The 13,904-nt window shown below is 38.5% G+C and overlaps 1 protein-coding gene across 1 annotated transcript in view; it reads right to left on the bottom strand.

Moving 5' to 3' along the window:
* Positions 1 to 13,547, bottom strand: part of meis2b (Meis homeobox 2b) — a 32,294-nt gene extending 18,747 nt beyond the window's left edge. The window contains exons 1-7 of the mRNA XM_059357181.1: positions 13,536 to 13,547; positions 13,035 to 13,267; positions 12,378 to 12,519; positions 12,205 to 12,255; positions 12,010 to 12,060; positions 11,737 to 11,883; positions 7,319 to 7,433 (exon numbers count right to left, since the gene is read on the bottom strand). Of these exons, the coding sequence (XP_059213164.1) occupies positions 7,319 to 7,433; positions 11,737 to 11,883; positions 12,010 to 12,060; positions 12,205 to 12,255; positions 12,378 to 12,519; positions 13,035 to 13,267; positions 13,536 to 13,547 (751 nt within the window). The remainder of the gene's footprint in view (positions 1 to 7,318; positions 7,434 to 11,736; positions 11,884 to 12,009; positions 12,061 to 12,204; positions 12,256 to 12,377; positions 12,520 to 13,034; positions 13,268 to 13,535) is intronic.
* Between the last annotated feature and the right edge of the window lie 357 nt (positions 13,548 to 13,904).

Here is a 13,904-nt window from a genome sequence, read left to right as displayed (position 1 = left end):
AATGTGTGATGATATTAGTCCCTTTAGTAGACATTTCACTATGTATATTGACAATAAAGGGGTTTCTCAGCAGTTTAGACAACAGAAGTGCTTGTCATCCAATAGTCAAAAACACAACATTTTTCAAAATGTCTACAATTTTTTAAATCAATCAATCAATTAATCACAGCATGGATTTTTCTCTGTTGTTCCAAAGGTATTGATGTATTGATGTAATCCTCTGTAGGGATTATTGACCATTTTTATCCATTCTCAATCATTTTTTAAAAAACTGACTCAGATTCAGCAGGATATATGTTGAATAAATGGTATCAACCCATCAGTTACTGCAATAACTTATGGGACATAGTTGAGCATGGAATTGGACTTCAGAAAGAAATATATCAATGCTCCCTTATACACCTTGATAGGTTTAATTAATTAAGTAATTGGTTAATAAAATAAAAAAAATGTGACTAATAGTGCTGAGCCACTCAAATGAATCTTCAATCTCCAGCTTTCACATGACGGACAACACTTCTATGTTGCATCTGCTAATTTGCTGTATTCTTGTAGTTTTGTGAAATGAAAAACCAGAAATTTGATGTGTCCAGTATTTCAAAATATGATATCTGTCATATTGGAAAAACTCTATGTTGTGACAGTATTAAAGTGGTCCCAGTCCTGAAAGATATGATGGGGACATTAGTCATTCGTGGTGACTATCAACAGTCACTTTGACCAGATTTGAATCATATTAAGGAATGCATGACATAAGGTTATAAATATGTTTATAAGTGTCCTGCCACTCATATAATCAAACAATTCTGAATACCGAAACATTAAAATCGTGAAAGAATTTTGATAATGAGCGCTGTGTATGAGTGGGTGGAACCCACCCGCCAATTTGGTCACATTTGGTCTTACAGTTCTTGCTGCACAAACACTTTAACCGAAAAAAAAAAAGAAAAGTCAGAGAAAAAGAGAATGAAAGAAAGAATAAGCAGAAGAAGAAGAATTTGAATAAAAATAATCAGTCTCTAGCAGCGAGCAACACTGCTCGGAAGCCTAATAAACCAGCAAAAAAACAAAAGGGTTCGGGTCCTCCAGGCTTGTACCCCTAATATAATTTGTAACAAAGCTCAACTAGGTAACAGGTAAACAGGTAACATTTATTTTTCAAAACTACATGGTACATCATTATACTTTAAACTGGTGAAACTGGTGCGAATGCAGCTCTGACTATATGTTTTTCAGAAAATTTGTGAAAATTATACAACAATGGAGAGCTCCCCTTATGCTGGATGTCTTACATTGACATAGTAAAAGACATAATATTTGGCCTTCTCTGTGCTTTCTCCATGCGTTTAGAACCATGATACCATGATGCTTTGCTTATGATAATTTGAACCAGCCATATACCTGTCCATTCTCTTTGCTCAGATGATGAAGCTCCATGCTTGTTCATTTTCAAGTTAGGTCAATTCTCAGAGCAGCTGTCAAGTTACAAGTCCTGTTGGGTAAATCCCTTTGGACCAGGTTACTGAAGTCACAGTTAACAAAGACACACAAACTCATGGAGGCACATCACAGTTCAGCCTGAATACTAGAGCTATGAAGTGTTAATACGTAACAGCTCTGGGACAGTTAAGGGAAATGTGGCAAGGCAAGTTTCCACAGTGGTTAGCCTCATACATGAATAGGTTAACACATTTGCAGAGAAGCGGGACCTCATTAGCCTTGCTATGGCAAAGGCAGCCGCCAGCAACATTGCCTCTAACCTGATAAAGGCTTGTAGAATTGGTGAGAATGCTATGCGACCTTCAAAAATGACAGACTCGGGGAAAACCTACCAGCAAAGAAATTCTGTTACAAAGTGAAATCAAACAAGCTAAAAACTTACAAGTGATATGTCAACAAGATCTCCAACCTAAACAAAAGAATAGACTGTTTGTCAATATCCACCATAACGACACATACGAGCGTTTGTCAAAATGACCCATATGAGCGTTTTGCAGCTCAGAATACAGAGTGGAGCGTTCTAATAATAGCACACACGTCATTCTACATACACGTATGGTTCACGGTTATAAAACAGGCTGCATTTTTGGCGAGAGACAGTAAGTAAATGTACTTAAATCGGAAAGTTACGTAAAAAAACATAAAAAAAAAAGTTATGTAAAAGGTTTTTTAACTTTGTTTTCACATGGGACACAAACCCGTTCTCCTGGGTGAAAGTCCACAGTTTGTTCAACCCATCCACCTCCCTCCCTCCATTCCCGAGTTTGACATCCGCCATTTAAACGCATCACCATCAATCATTACTACTACGTAGGCAAGATGGCGGCGGAGGAGTCTAAAACATAAATATCAGTCATATTTTGCTGCCTGTACAAATGCCCTATGTTGACGTTTTTGAGGGGGGACCAGTCTCGATATATGTAAGAAGAGAGAAGTGAAATCAAAGAAGGAAGGAAAGGTGATCATCTTGAGAGCTGGTCGGTCTTTGTTTGGACACATCATTGTGATGGCACAAGGGCAGTCTACATATGCAGGAGATTCTTTCTCATCTCCTTAGATCATTGCCATGGGCTCTGTCCACACCAGGAGAATGGCTGGGGAAAAACTACTTGCCACAACTTTTCAGGAAAGAATATGTACCAGTAAAAATGTAAAACTTCCAGAAACTCTGCTGCAGTGATTGGTGGAATGAACTTGGTCCAAAGAGTGAATTGAGGTAAAGTTACTTTTAGAGATTTTGTCAGAATATTGTTGGGTATGGATCTGAGGAAAGGCAGTTGGAGAATAGGTGTGTTCAACACATAAAATGAGAACTCTCACAAAAAAGTGAAAGACCTTGACGGGGTGAAGAGACTGGTAAAGAGTTGCAAGTTTCACAGACCCACAGATGGAGAGGCACTGGAGGAGCCTCCTGACCAAAGTCAGTAACCAAACTAGTCTCATTAGCATCATACATTATGAATGGAGGAGGTACAGAGCAAAGATACAGCAGAAGATTCTGTAAGCAGCTGTGAATAACAAATGTTACAGAATGATATCTCAAGACAGTGAGGAGGTGTCAGCTGTCAACAAGAAGAAGCAGATGGCTGCCTTCTTCTCCATGCTGCCCATTCCAAAAGAGAGGCAGACCAATCTGTAATCTGTAGTTATTGGCAATGAAGACACAGGTGCCTTTGGCATTCTGTGGCCAGATTAGGGCCCAATAGTTCCAGAAGTGGGGCACTCAAAACTGTACAAAGCTTGTAGACAAGGCTGCTGCCACTGTTTGAATAGAGGTTTGTAGGCCTCTCATTGGATTGCATGCATATACAGGATGTGACACTGTAAGCACATTTCCAAGCAAATGGGACACAAAAGCCCAAATATTTCTGACCAGCAAGAGCGATATTCAGGACACATTCTTAGAGTTGGGTCATGAATGGAACCTCTCCCTTGAGCCTTTACACATCTCCTGGATACCTTAAAAGCACTGACCACCAAGGTCAATGGGCTCCGGTCAGATCAACTTTTCTGTGCGAAAAAAAGATGACATTGAAAGTCATCAACTCCCACTATGCAAGGACTGTATAGTGGGAGTGAGGACTGTAACAAAACATACACAACAAAAAAACTACCAGGCTGGTATATTTAGAAAATGTTCAGAGAAGGACCCAGAGAGAAGAGGAAGTTGAACAGTTGGTGGTGCAGTGGATGGATGGCCCGCCAACACCAGATGTCATCCTGTCATGCCATTAACTGTCTAAAAAAGTTAACTCTCCTGTGTTGCAGATGGCCTGAGGTGTGCTGACATATCTTGACTTTTAGACTGTGAAATCCAGGAATATACTTCAGATAGTGTGGAAAGTTCGGATGAAAATGTGGAAGACATGCATGAAAAATATTATGATTATGATCATTAGGTTATCAAACTAACAAAGTATGGAAAGAAGTCTTTGATGAATTTAATTCACTTTAAACCAAATGGAGCCTAGGTTATGGCTGTGTGGAAACTCATGTTTGAATTATAGCTTTGTAATTCCATATGACAGAATCTATGATATTTGGCCTAAATAAACATGCGTAAGTAGCCTGAGTTGTGGTAAACCTGCTATAAAATGTATCCTTCTAATTCTAGGGCATATATCCTTCAGTAACAATGTGGAACATATGATTGTATTGCTAAAACCCAAGAAATCTCTCAAAATAAGATATTTAATCTTTTGGGCGGGTTGCATCATCTTCTGCTTTACTGGTGTTAATACGTCATTTATACAAAAATTTAATTTGTTACTTGAATTTCTGAATAAATTCTCTACAAATCCATTTTATATTTGTCCCAGGGTTTTTTACTGACTTCTCCCAAAAAACAAGAGACAAATTATTTAAAAATATAATGATATGATGATATAATGCTATCACCTATTCTCTACTTGTAGGGATATTTATACATTGCAAAAAATCACTATGAGCATTATAACCGTCAGAACTGCCAAACACAGGCTCACAGACTATTTGTAGCTGTGAAAATAATATTTTCATCTTTAGTAATGATGCAAAAGAATTGCTTTGCATCAATTTGGCATCAACACAAGGAATATGTCACTAACATATGACACTTTCCCAACTGGCTATTCCTTCAAAGTATGGTTACCTTAAGCCAGCTCAAAAGCACTTGGGCCGGCTTAGGACAAGGCTGTGGTCCTGGTTAAACATTCAACACTGAACAGGACATTGATATTAAATGATTATGCAAAACCTTACAAACAATACCAACATTGCAGATAATGATTTCTATCTGCACATTGTAAATATGAAGGTTAACGTTGAGAAAGACACAAGTTGTGGTCTTGCGTTCAGGTTAGGGTCAGTAATAACATACATCCACTTTTACTTTTCATTTTGCTACATAACCAGCAGCTGCACTGAATGTTGGCTTCGGATCTATTTTGTGTGCTGAAATTTGGTGGCATATAAATGTAATTGTATTTTTCATTGGTTAATTGAAGCATGAGATTAAAGATACTGACTTATTAAAATGTTTCTTTGTTGTATAAGTGTTTTCGTCACCTTAACCTAACAACATGTGGGACACAGGATGTAAACCCCAATGTTAAAGTCTTGGGCTTTGTATTCCCAACAATCCTTCTCAACCACCAGCCCTGACATCTGTGCACTGCATAATTATTTTTTCATTTTCAATACAACAAAGATTTGCAAAAAAAGACTCTTTTTACTTTAAAAAAATTGAGTCAAATAGCAAGATTCCTTTGAGTTAACTCCATTGTCTTTGTTGTCTTGACATAAAATTATTTCACAGCATGGATATTCAAATATTTAAGTTGAAACAACAAGTTAAGTTTTACAGTGTGCAAGCATAGGAGCACCATTTCATAAAAAGACATTGCCAATGAGCATAATTCAGGAAGTAAATATGTTTCATCCAAAATGTTTTGGCATGGCAAATTAGTAGGGTACAACTGTATGTTGTGGCAGACAGGGTTGTCCAAAATGACTCACTGCTCAATTACAATACTTACATTGAACTTTGTTAATGTTAAAGTGAAAAGGAAGGAACCCTTTTGTTAGTGGGTGACACTTGGACAGAGGAATAAAATGTGTTTATACTAGAGTCATTACAAACATGTGATGATATTCGTTTGATATCTTTATTACAACTGTGTAGAGGAAATATAGGATTAGCCTGATATGTCACTAACTGTCCTTCTTTTCAATTCATGTTGTGTGTTTGACTCTTCTCTGGTATGGAAATAGACTGAGGCCAAGGGAGGAGCAGCAGGTAGCATGCAGCAGATCCTGCAGTAGCAACCACAGCTCTGATCATTCTTCTCTTTGTTCCTCATACATAAAGTACTCTGTCCTTACATCCCTACAGGGGCCATTCTGCACTCCCATCCCCTATGCATTCACTCCCAGGTCAAAAGGGCATGGACCTTTGGTTCCCCCCCTCCCACTGTTATTTAAAAAAAACCTCAGGAAAGAAGCTATTCAAACTGCGGCCATTCACAGATCACCTCAACACGCAATTTTAAGATACTAAATGTTTAAATGGAGATTTACCAAAACAAACCTGTCACGCTCTCCGTGCCTTTTAGGTGAAGCTAGTAAAAATCCGATCTGAATCTGATTGTCTCTTAATACTCTGAGTTTCTCTTGTCTTGCAAAGCTTCCTGCTATTGTTCTTGACAATGCTCTGCCCCTTGATGCCTGATGGGCACAGGGTGGAAAGTCACTTTTAAGTCCATTCTATTTTTACTGCGCCCCAAGGAGAGAAAAACAAAAACAAGCCATAAAACACTTATAGCCTCCAATTAGCACATCAGAAGTCACATTAAGTACAGGATCACCAGGGCAACACAAGAAGGACCAGGGCTGGGTGCATCAGGGGGCGACAGCACCAGACAAGCACACAAGTACATTCAGAAGATTGCATCTTCAGCACTAACTGACCTTTAATTGAGAACTCATACTTACTTTAAAAGTGAGGGAGTCACAATTGCATGGGAAAATCAATATTAAATGGCCTTTTGATATTTTTTCAAAGTCTAAATCATATCTATGCACATTGTATGTTGCATATGTTTCTGTCAACAAATCTTAGATAAGGCTAAACTCAACAATGTGTTGTCTTAATCAAGTCTGTAAACAGTATTGGTACATGCTAACCAGTTGTAAATTCTGTACCAATGGATATCACAAATATCTTGTTTCAAAACATTCTCTACACTGCAAGGACATAATTCCAGTGGGAAATAGTGAATCCTACATCTATTTATTAATGTTGTTGGTGTAACAAATTTCTATAAATCACCAAAATAAGTATGTGCATTTTTGTTCTGGAACTTTACTGGGTCGCTTAAACTGTAAAAAACGATTCCATTTCCTCATTGCCCTCAATGGTAGCTAACTTTAATCTCTCAATACTAATGTATCTGCATTACTAAATCCACAGCCTATTTGTTCATGCTGAATATTAAAATATATAAAATGGCTCACAAAATATAAAATCTCACAGTGATTTATTGCAGATGAACACTGTCCATTTTTAACAAACATTCTTCAAACAGGAAGATATTTGTAGGCAACTTTTTTTGGCAGCACATTGATAAAAGCCTGCAAGAGCATCCCTCGCTGAACTAAGCTTATCTGGATTTATCAACGCAATCAAGATAAAGTGATTACAATAAATGTGCATGAAAAAACCCAAAAGGATCATCCCACCCCAACCATGCAGCAGTGGCCATGCCTGAGGCAAGAGGTCCCAGAAAAAGTAACAACATGTATATAAAAGAGGACACAGGAGATCTGCAGGTGCTCTTACCGAGTTCACTGGTGTTGTCGCCACTCTGAGAGACGTGTCCTCCACTGGATGGTCCTGGGGTCCCCACAGAGGGTGTGGAGTGGGCGTCATCCATGTCTCTCCAAGACGCTGGGTTCTGAGAGGTAACAGAGGGGTCCGTACATCAGAGGACAAGTGATAAGACACATGGGAGACAGAGGAGAGAGGAAAAAAGTTAGGTCCAATACATCCAGTGTAATGTCCATTATGTAGTTTCCCAAAGACACAATTGAGAAGGCATGGTTAGGATAGAAAAGCAGCATCTCAGTCGCCAAAAATATATGCCATGGAAAACATTACCATTCTTTCTGAGAGAGAGGTTTAAATATTGTGGCAGAAAGAATTCAGAGGAAAGTTTAGTGAGCCTGCAGCATGTGGACTGTCCTGCGTCCTGGCTGATCTGTGACCTGTGTTGGGAGAAATCCTGTATTTATTGAGCAGACTGGCCTGGCCACTCAGACAGCTATAAACCCAGACCAAACAGCAGATCTCACTCTTCAGCCTCTCTGCGTCAGCTGTTTGCCGGATGGTGATCAGATGAGGAGTTCGGCAGATGACAACAAGAAGTGCAGGGACAATGGCCCAGTGTGAATGAGGCCTCTCAATGATGGCCCCTCTTTTTTATCCAGTCACCCAATAATTACAAGTCCTAAGTACACACAGCTACTCAAAGAGGCGCCATGTGTTTCCACATTTGTCAGGCTAATGAAGATCTTATTTACCAACACCCCATCTGTTGAAACTCAATTAACAGGAATGGAGGGTAGTGTATAGCCAGGACCTGCATGTCTATGAGAATCATACACAGATGACCATTCTACCAAACATCCACACATATGTTTACTGTCTATGGTAGCTCACTGATGTCCTAATGACTCACTGTGAAGACAGAATAAACTCCAAATGATCGTTAGCTGCAGATATAAGGTAGATATAGTCATCAATGTACACAAGATTTATATTTTCTCAATCATGAATGAAGGGATGTTCTAGCATTATCAGGTCAAATTGAGTGGAACAGACTGAGTGTGGAGCTCAAGCAATGTCCAAGCATGGTCCAGTTTAAAAAGTGGTACAAACACATGGTTTTCACAAGGTATAGGGAGGAAGAAGGGCTTTAACAACCGGGTGTTTTCATAAATGATAAATTATTCATGTATTTGTTTGTCTATTTTTTTGTAAATATGTATGTTTAGGGGAAAAAATTGTTAATTGACTAGTGGAGAAGGGGTAGGTTTAAATAAGCATATGCTTCATCCTACTCCTTTTCTGACATGTTGCGTTGACATTATAGCTTTTGATTTGACTATTGCTACTGTATTTTTTTGTTTTGATTATTCTCATTGGATTTGTTTGCTTTTGAGTTACCTTTGTTGTGTTACTTGCACATGTTCGAAATAAAAGCTGAACTGAAATGAACTGAAGTATTATTAAACCCTTAACATTCTGCCAGCTGTGCTATCTTAACAAAGAAGCCGAGTTACTACAGACACATAACTCACTTCAAGTTAACATTTAGCCTATATCAGGGGAGGACTGAATGGAAGCAGAGTGCCTTTGTGTTTTCAGAAACACCACATTCTTGAATACTTGAAATGTCTGGCATTTAACCAGATGATTTGTCCAGAGAAAACCAGAGCAGTTTAATTTCAGGAATATTCAGGGCCACTGACTGTGATTAACCAGTCACTGTAACATTTCAGGTCCATCTTCCACCCTGCCACATAAGTCACAGGCATAATATGAAAGTAAATTCTACATTATTGTGTTTGGGTTTTGGAGTTGGTTTATGGGATATTGTGTTTTGTTTTTATTGACATACTGTAATGCACTTTAGATTGCATTTTATGTATTAAATGTGTTATACAAATAAAGTTATTAGTATTATTATATCATTATATAAGTGCTTCTGTGTTTAAAAATGATCATTTACAGTAACATCCTTGTTTTGATTCAGACCATAAATCTTCATTGCCTCTCCCATCAACTCTTCTACTTCTACTCTCACATAAAGGCAAGCAATGCATAGTTGGAAGGTTTTACAAGGATTTTTCTGAACCAACCATTTACCAAATACCAGAACACAGGAGAAAATTAAAAATTGCTCTTAAATTATTATTTTTTATTGTAAGATGCAGTTATTTTATTTTAATTTAAAATTGCTGCCAATAGATATGGGTATTTGTTCCGAGTTCAGTTTCCTTTGGTTCTGAAATGTTTCTAAAAAGTTACTGAAAACAGTTTTATTAGTTTAAATTGAAATCTGATAAAATTAAGAAGAAAAAAAGGACTTAATAGATACAATGAATTGTGACAAACTGTCCAACACAGCAAACATAGAATCTTATGAGTGTTTAGCATAGCTGTAAACTGAACTTCCACACAGTGATTTAAGCCTTTCGAATGATAAACAGAGTGTAGTACACTCAGTGATTAACATGCATGTGCATTACACAGCTGTGCATGTGTTTGTATCCAGAGGACAGCAGCACATCCATAATGCAGAAGCACTTTAGGAGGAAGGCATTACAGCAGGAGTGTGTCCTGTCACATCAGCTGGTGGCCTCCACCCCCCTGCCCCCCCACCACACACACACACACACACACACACACACAAAGACACACACAAAGACACACACACACACACACACACACACACACACACAGACTTGTAAACTGCCTTTTGTCACTTAACGCAAATGGAAGAATATTAAGAGTTCACTGAAGTCAATGCTGGTATTTTTCACTGGAGCCACAGACAATACTTTATGCCTGTATGAGTTTTTGGAAAGTTTCCAGTCAAGTAATAAAGAACTGTACTTTTGCAAGGTAAAAATGACACTCAAACAGCAATCAAGTCAAGGTTTTTCAGCCTTATTTGGCCTGTGAGCCCTGGAGCATTGTTTGCATAATCAACATGACCCCATGAAGTGCTGCACAACTCAAAATGTGCAAAAATGCAAAAATACATAAGGCAATTTTTGTGTTATATTTTTCACGAGACCAGACTGACCCTTGAAATCTATTAATTAGGTTCATTTTCAACTTGTATACTTCACATTTAAAAAAAAAAAACATTTTAGAAATCTTAAATGATCCAATCTGCAGCAACCACAAGCTCCTTAATGTGAAGTTAAGGTGATCCATTATAACACATAACAGAGTGTGTTTAGAGTATTCAGTTCATGGATGAACCTTCATCAAATCCAAGGGGAATGACAACAGTTGAACGTCTGACATTAAATACATCAGTAAAGTAAGGAGTCAATCTGTTTCCTGCACACAGTCCAAATGTAGCATGTCATGAAAAAACCCCATAAACAATCACTTTACCATCTGAATTTGCTTCTTTCTAAGTGAAACCGGCTGCCAAAAAAGGAAGACACAATGTAAAGTGTAAAGCAGAAATACCAGGCTGGAAGGGACAGCAGCCCACAGCAAACAAAGCACTTGATGATACACTTTGTGCCATTAAGATCATCAATAAAATGCCTGACTACTTTCCTAGATCAAAAGTTACAAAGTCTCTTTCGCTGACAAGATGTGATTTAAACAGCTCTCAACTGTTCTCTGCACAGCAGCCTCAGCAGGACTGACACACTACAAACAACAACAGCCTTTGGTTTCAATAATGCAAAACCCAGCAACCTCCTGTATTGTGTTATGAGATTTATGAGATATTTTAATCATTTGATAGGCATTTTGTTAAAAGGATTAAGTCATTCAACTTTTGATTCCCTTTGTGTTCTGTCATTTTTTAATAAGAAGCAAAGGGAATGACTCCTGTTGGAACATGTTGTGTTCTACAGTCACACTCTTTGCCTTAACTTTGAAATTTGAGCAATATTTTTTGCAACCTCAGTCACACCTTGAAAATGTTAACAAGTTGTGAGAAATTCCATCAAACAGGGATTTTTCCCTTCTCTGATTGTTTTATCTTAATAGCTTTTACAATGTTAAAATTTTACTTTTACTTTTACTACTACTTTTATTCAAAGCTCTCTGAAAATTCATACAACACAAGCAAAGATCTACTCAGAGGACGAGACTAGTCAGTGCCATGGGTTGAGCCTGAGTCCATTAGGTCATATAGGTGCCAGGCACTTCATAGAGTGGGTGCAAATTTTAGAGGCTAAAGAGGTAAAACTCACCAATATGTTATTTTCAAAGGAAAATATAGATTTATCCCCAGACTTCAGTTTGGTAACCAGTGGCCTTGTGTGGATAAACAACAGCTGTATGCTAACTTTTCAATACTGGGAATAATAGTTAACGATGACAAGCAGCTTCTCTCTGGGTTCTTAAATTTGAAGAAAATAATATTTTTTGCATGTAAAAGAAACAGTCTCATCCTGTACTATGTAAACATGTGTATGCATTTAGCAAGCAGGTTGACTCACATGATCAGCTAGGTTTGTGGAGGATCTGGAGAGGTCGTCAAAGTCAGACTTGCAGATGTCTCGATCCTCTATGACCAGGTCAATGGGCATTTTCCCTTTAAGGCAGCTGATGTACCGGTGGCAGAAGTTATCACAGAGCTCATGAACCTATAAAAGACAGTTTTCAATTAGATTCTCTGAGCACTCACAATAAATGTTGACAACAAGTAATTACAATAAGTTTATGGTGTTACTTATATCTGGCATTTAATATACAGATATATAAATATATACCTTCTCTAATTCCAGAAGATGAAATCGTAGGACTTGGATGGCTTGAATCATCTATAAAAAAAACACATATTAATGGGAAGGATGTGACTTGTAGTCAAAGAGAACAAAAATAAAGAAAGAAAGAAAAAGAAAAAAAGAAAAAAAGAAAAAAAGAAAAAAGAAAGAAAGAAAGAAAGAAAGAAAGAAAGTGCTCACCAAGTTATCCAGCTCTGGGTTGGAAGAAAATAAAGGTTTCTCGGCGCGAATCTGAAGTGGGAGAAAAGTGAAAAGCGGCGGTCGGTGAGTTCAGACTTTGTTTGTGTTTGTTTACAAGACAGTAAGGAGGGGAGGGGGGTCCAGTTTATCCCTCCAAACAGTGTGGCCCCTACCTGTTTTGCAAATACGGCTATGTCTTCATTGAAGGAGTCGGAGGAGCAGACGTCTCCTCCCGCCACGCCGGGCTCTCTGGGTGTGCAGGTCGCCAGCTCGCACTTCTCGAACACCAGAGCCAGCAGAGGGAATAAAGGGTGGCTGCAACAGCGACAACAGGCCCATTTCATTCTTTAGCCCTTGTTAGGCCTGCTCATGAACTATTGCCTACTGTACATCAAAGATAACATTTCACATTAACCTCTGTAAGTTTTACTAAGGAACACCGTTTTGTACACAGCCTGAAATATTTATTTAGGCATTCATACTTAAACAAACAAGCAAATGCGGTGATTGATTTGGTTGAAACGCAAACAACCTGTTTAGAGATTTGAATTGATTCTCTACTACTGGTATTTCACCTTGAAGAAAAAAATGTCTAAAATGTACTTGCTGTCTGCATAAAAAACTAAAAAGACAACCTTTTGTTCTAAGGCTAAATAACCACATAAGCTATTTATACATTTTTTTTTCAATCGCCTCATAATAAGAAGAAAGCGAAGACTTATTATTATGATTATCAGCACGGTTGTTATAATGAAATAATAATAATAATAATAATAATAATAATAATAATAATAATAATAATAATAATAATAATGGGCCTAAATCCACACCCGTAGATCTGGTCCTTGTCTCTCTTTAATGCGTCGTTGACGGCGCTGCCCATGCTGCCGGGCATGATGTTGTGCGGTGCGTGGGCTCCATAGTGCTGCGTCGGGTGCGGGGGCGGCCCGTGGTTCAGGTGGTGGACCTGGGGCAGCGGCCGCGGGGCGTGCGGATCTCCGTACATGGAGGTGGGGACTCCGACTCCGTCCATCGTGCCGCCGTAATGAGCCAGCTCATCGTACTGGGGTGAAAGTTGAAGATGGAATTAGGGCAAGTGACGGGAGGACAAGTAAAGTGGGCAAAAATCATTAAATGTGGGACAGGTTTATTGTAGGTTTTTCAGTGGGAATGCAGTAGAACCGGTAAAGACCGGGATAAACTGTATGATAGTTTAAAAAAAACACGTGCTAAATCAGTTTTGTTTGGCATATATTTTCTTCATGTTTAAAATAACTTTATTTTTGCAAACCATTTTAATAATCAACATCAATCTGTCAAATTGCATTTACCCTTTGCGCCATCTCCTCCGTGCGCAATTTCCAGCCGTGTGTAGAAAAGTTTGGTGTTGATGAGAAGTTAAATCCAGACCTTTTAAATCCAAGAGGGAATTATAATCCTGTCCTGCTCCGTGGCACCGAGCGAATCAATAATGATTGAAATCAATTCAAAGTGATCAAAGACAGCATCTGTCCTCACGTTACCAATAACGCCAAAGGCGCATTGGCGACCGGCAAACTTCTTTCCTGTGAAAGGAGTTAAGCGATAATCCCTCGGATGTAAGTATTTGTCAGTTCCGAGCATCAGTGTCTCCTTCAAAGGAATGCGCTCAGTCCTCTGTCCTCAGTGTTTCCTCGTGTCCGTGTCTCTGCGCGAGACGC

The sequence above is a fragment of the Centropristis striata genome, chromosome 18 (genome assembly GCF_030273125.1).
Source record: "Centropristis striata isolate RG_2023a ecotype Rhode Island chromosome 18, C.striata_1.0, whole genome shotgun sequence".
Lineage (NCBI taxonomy): Eukaryota > Metazoa > Chordata > Actinopteri > Perciformes > Serranidae > Centropristis > Centropristis striata.
This window is presented reverse-complemented; position numbering and strand designations above follow the sequence as displayed.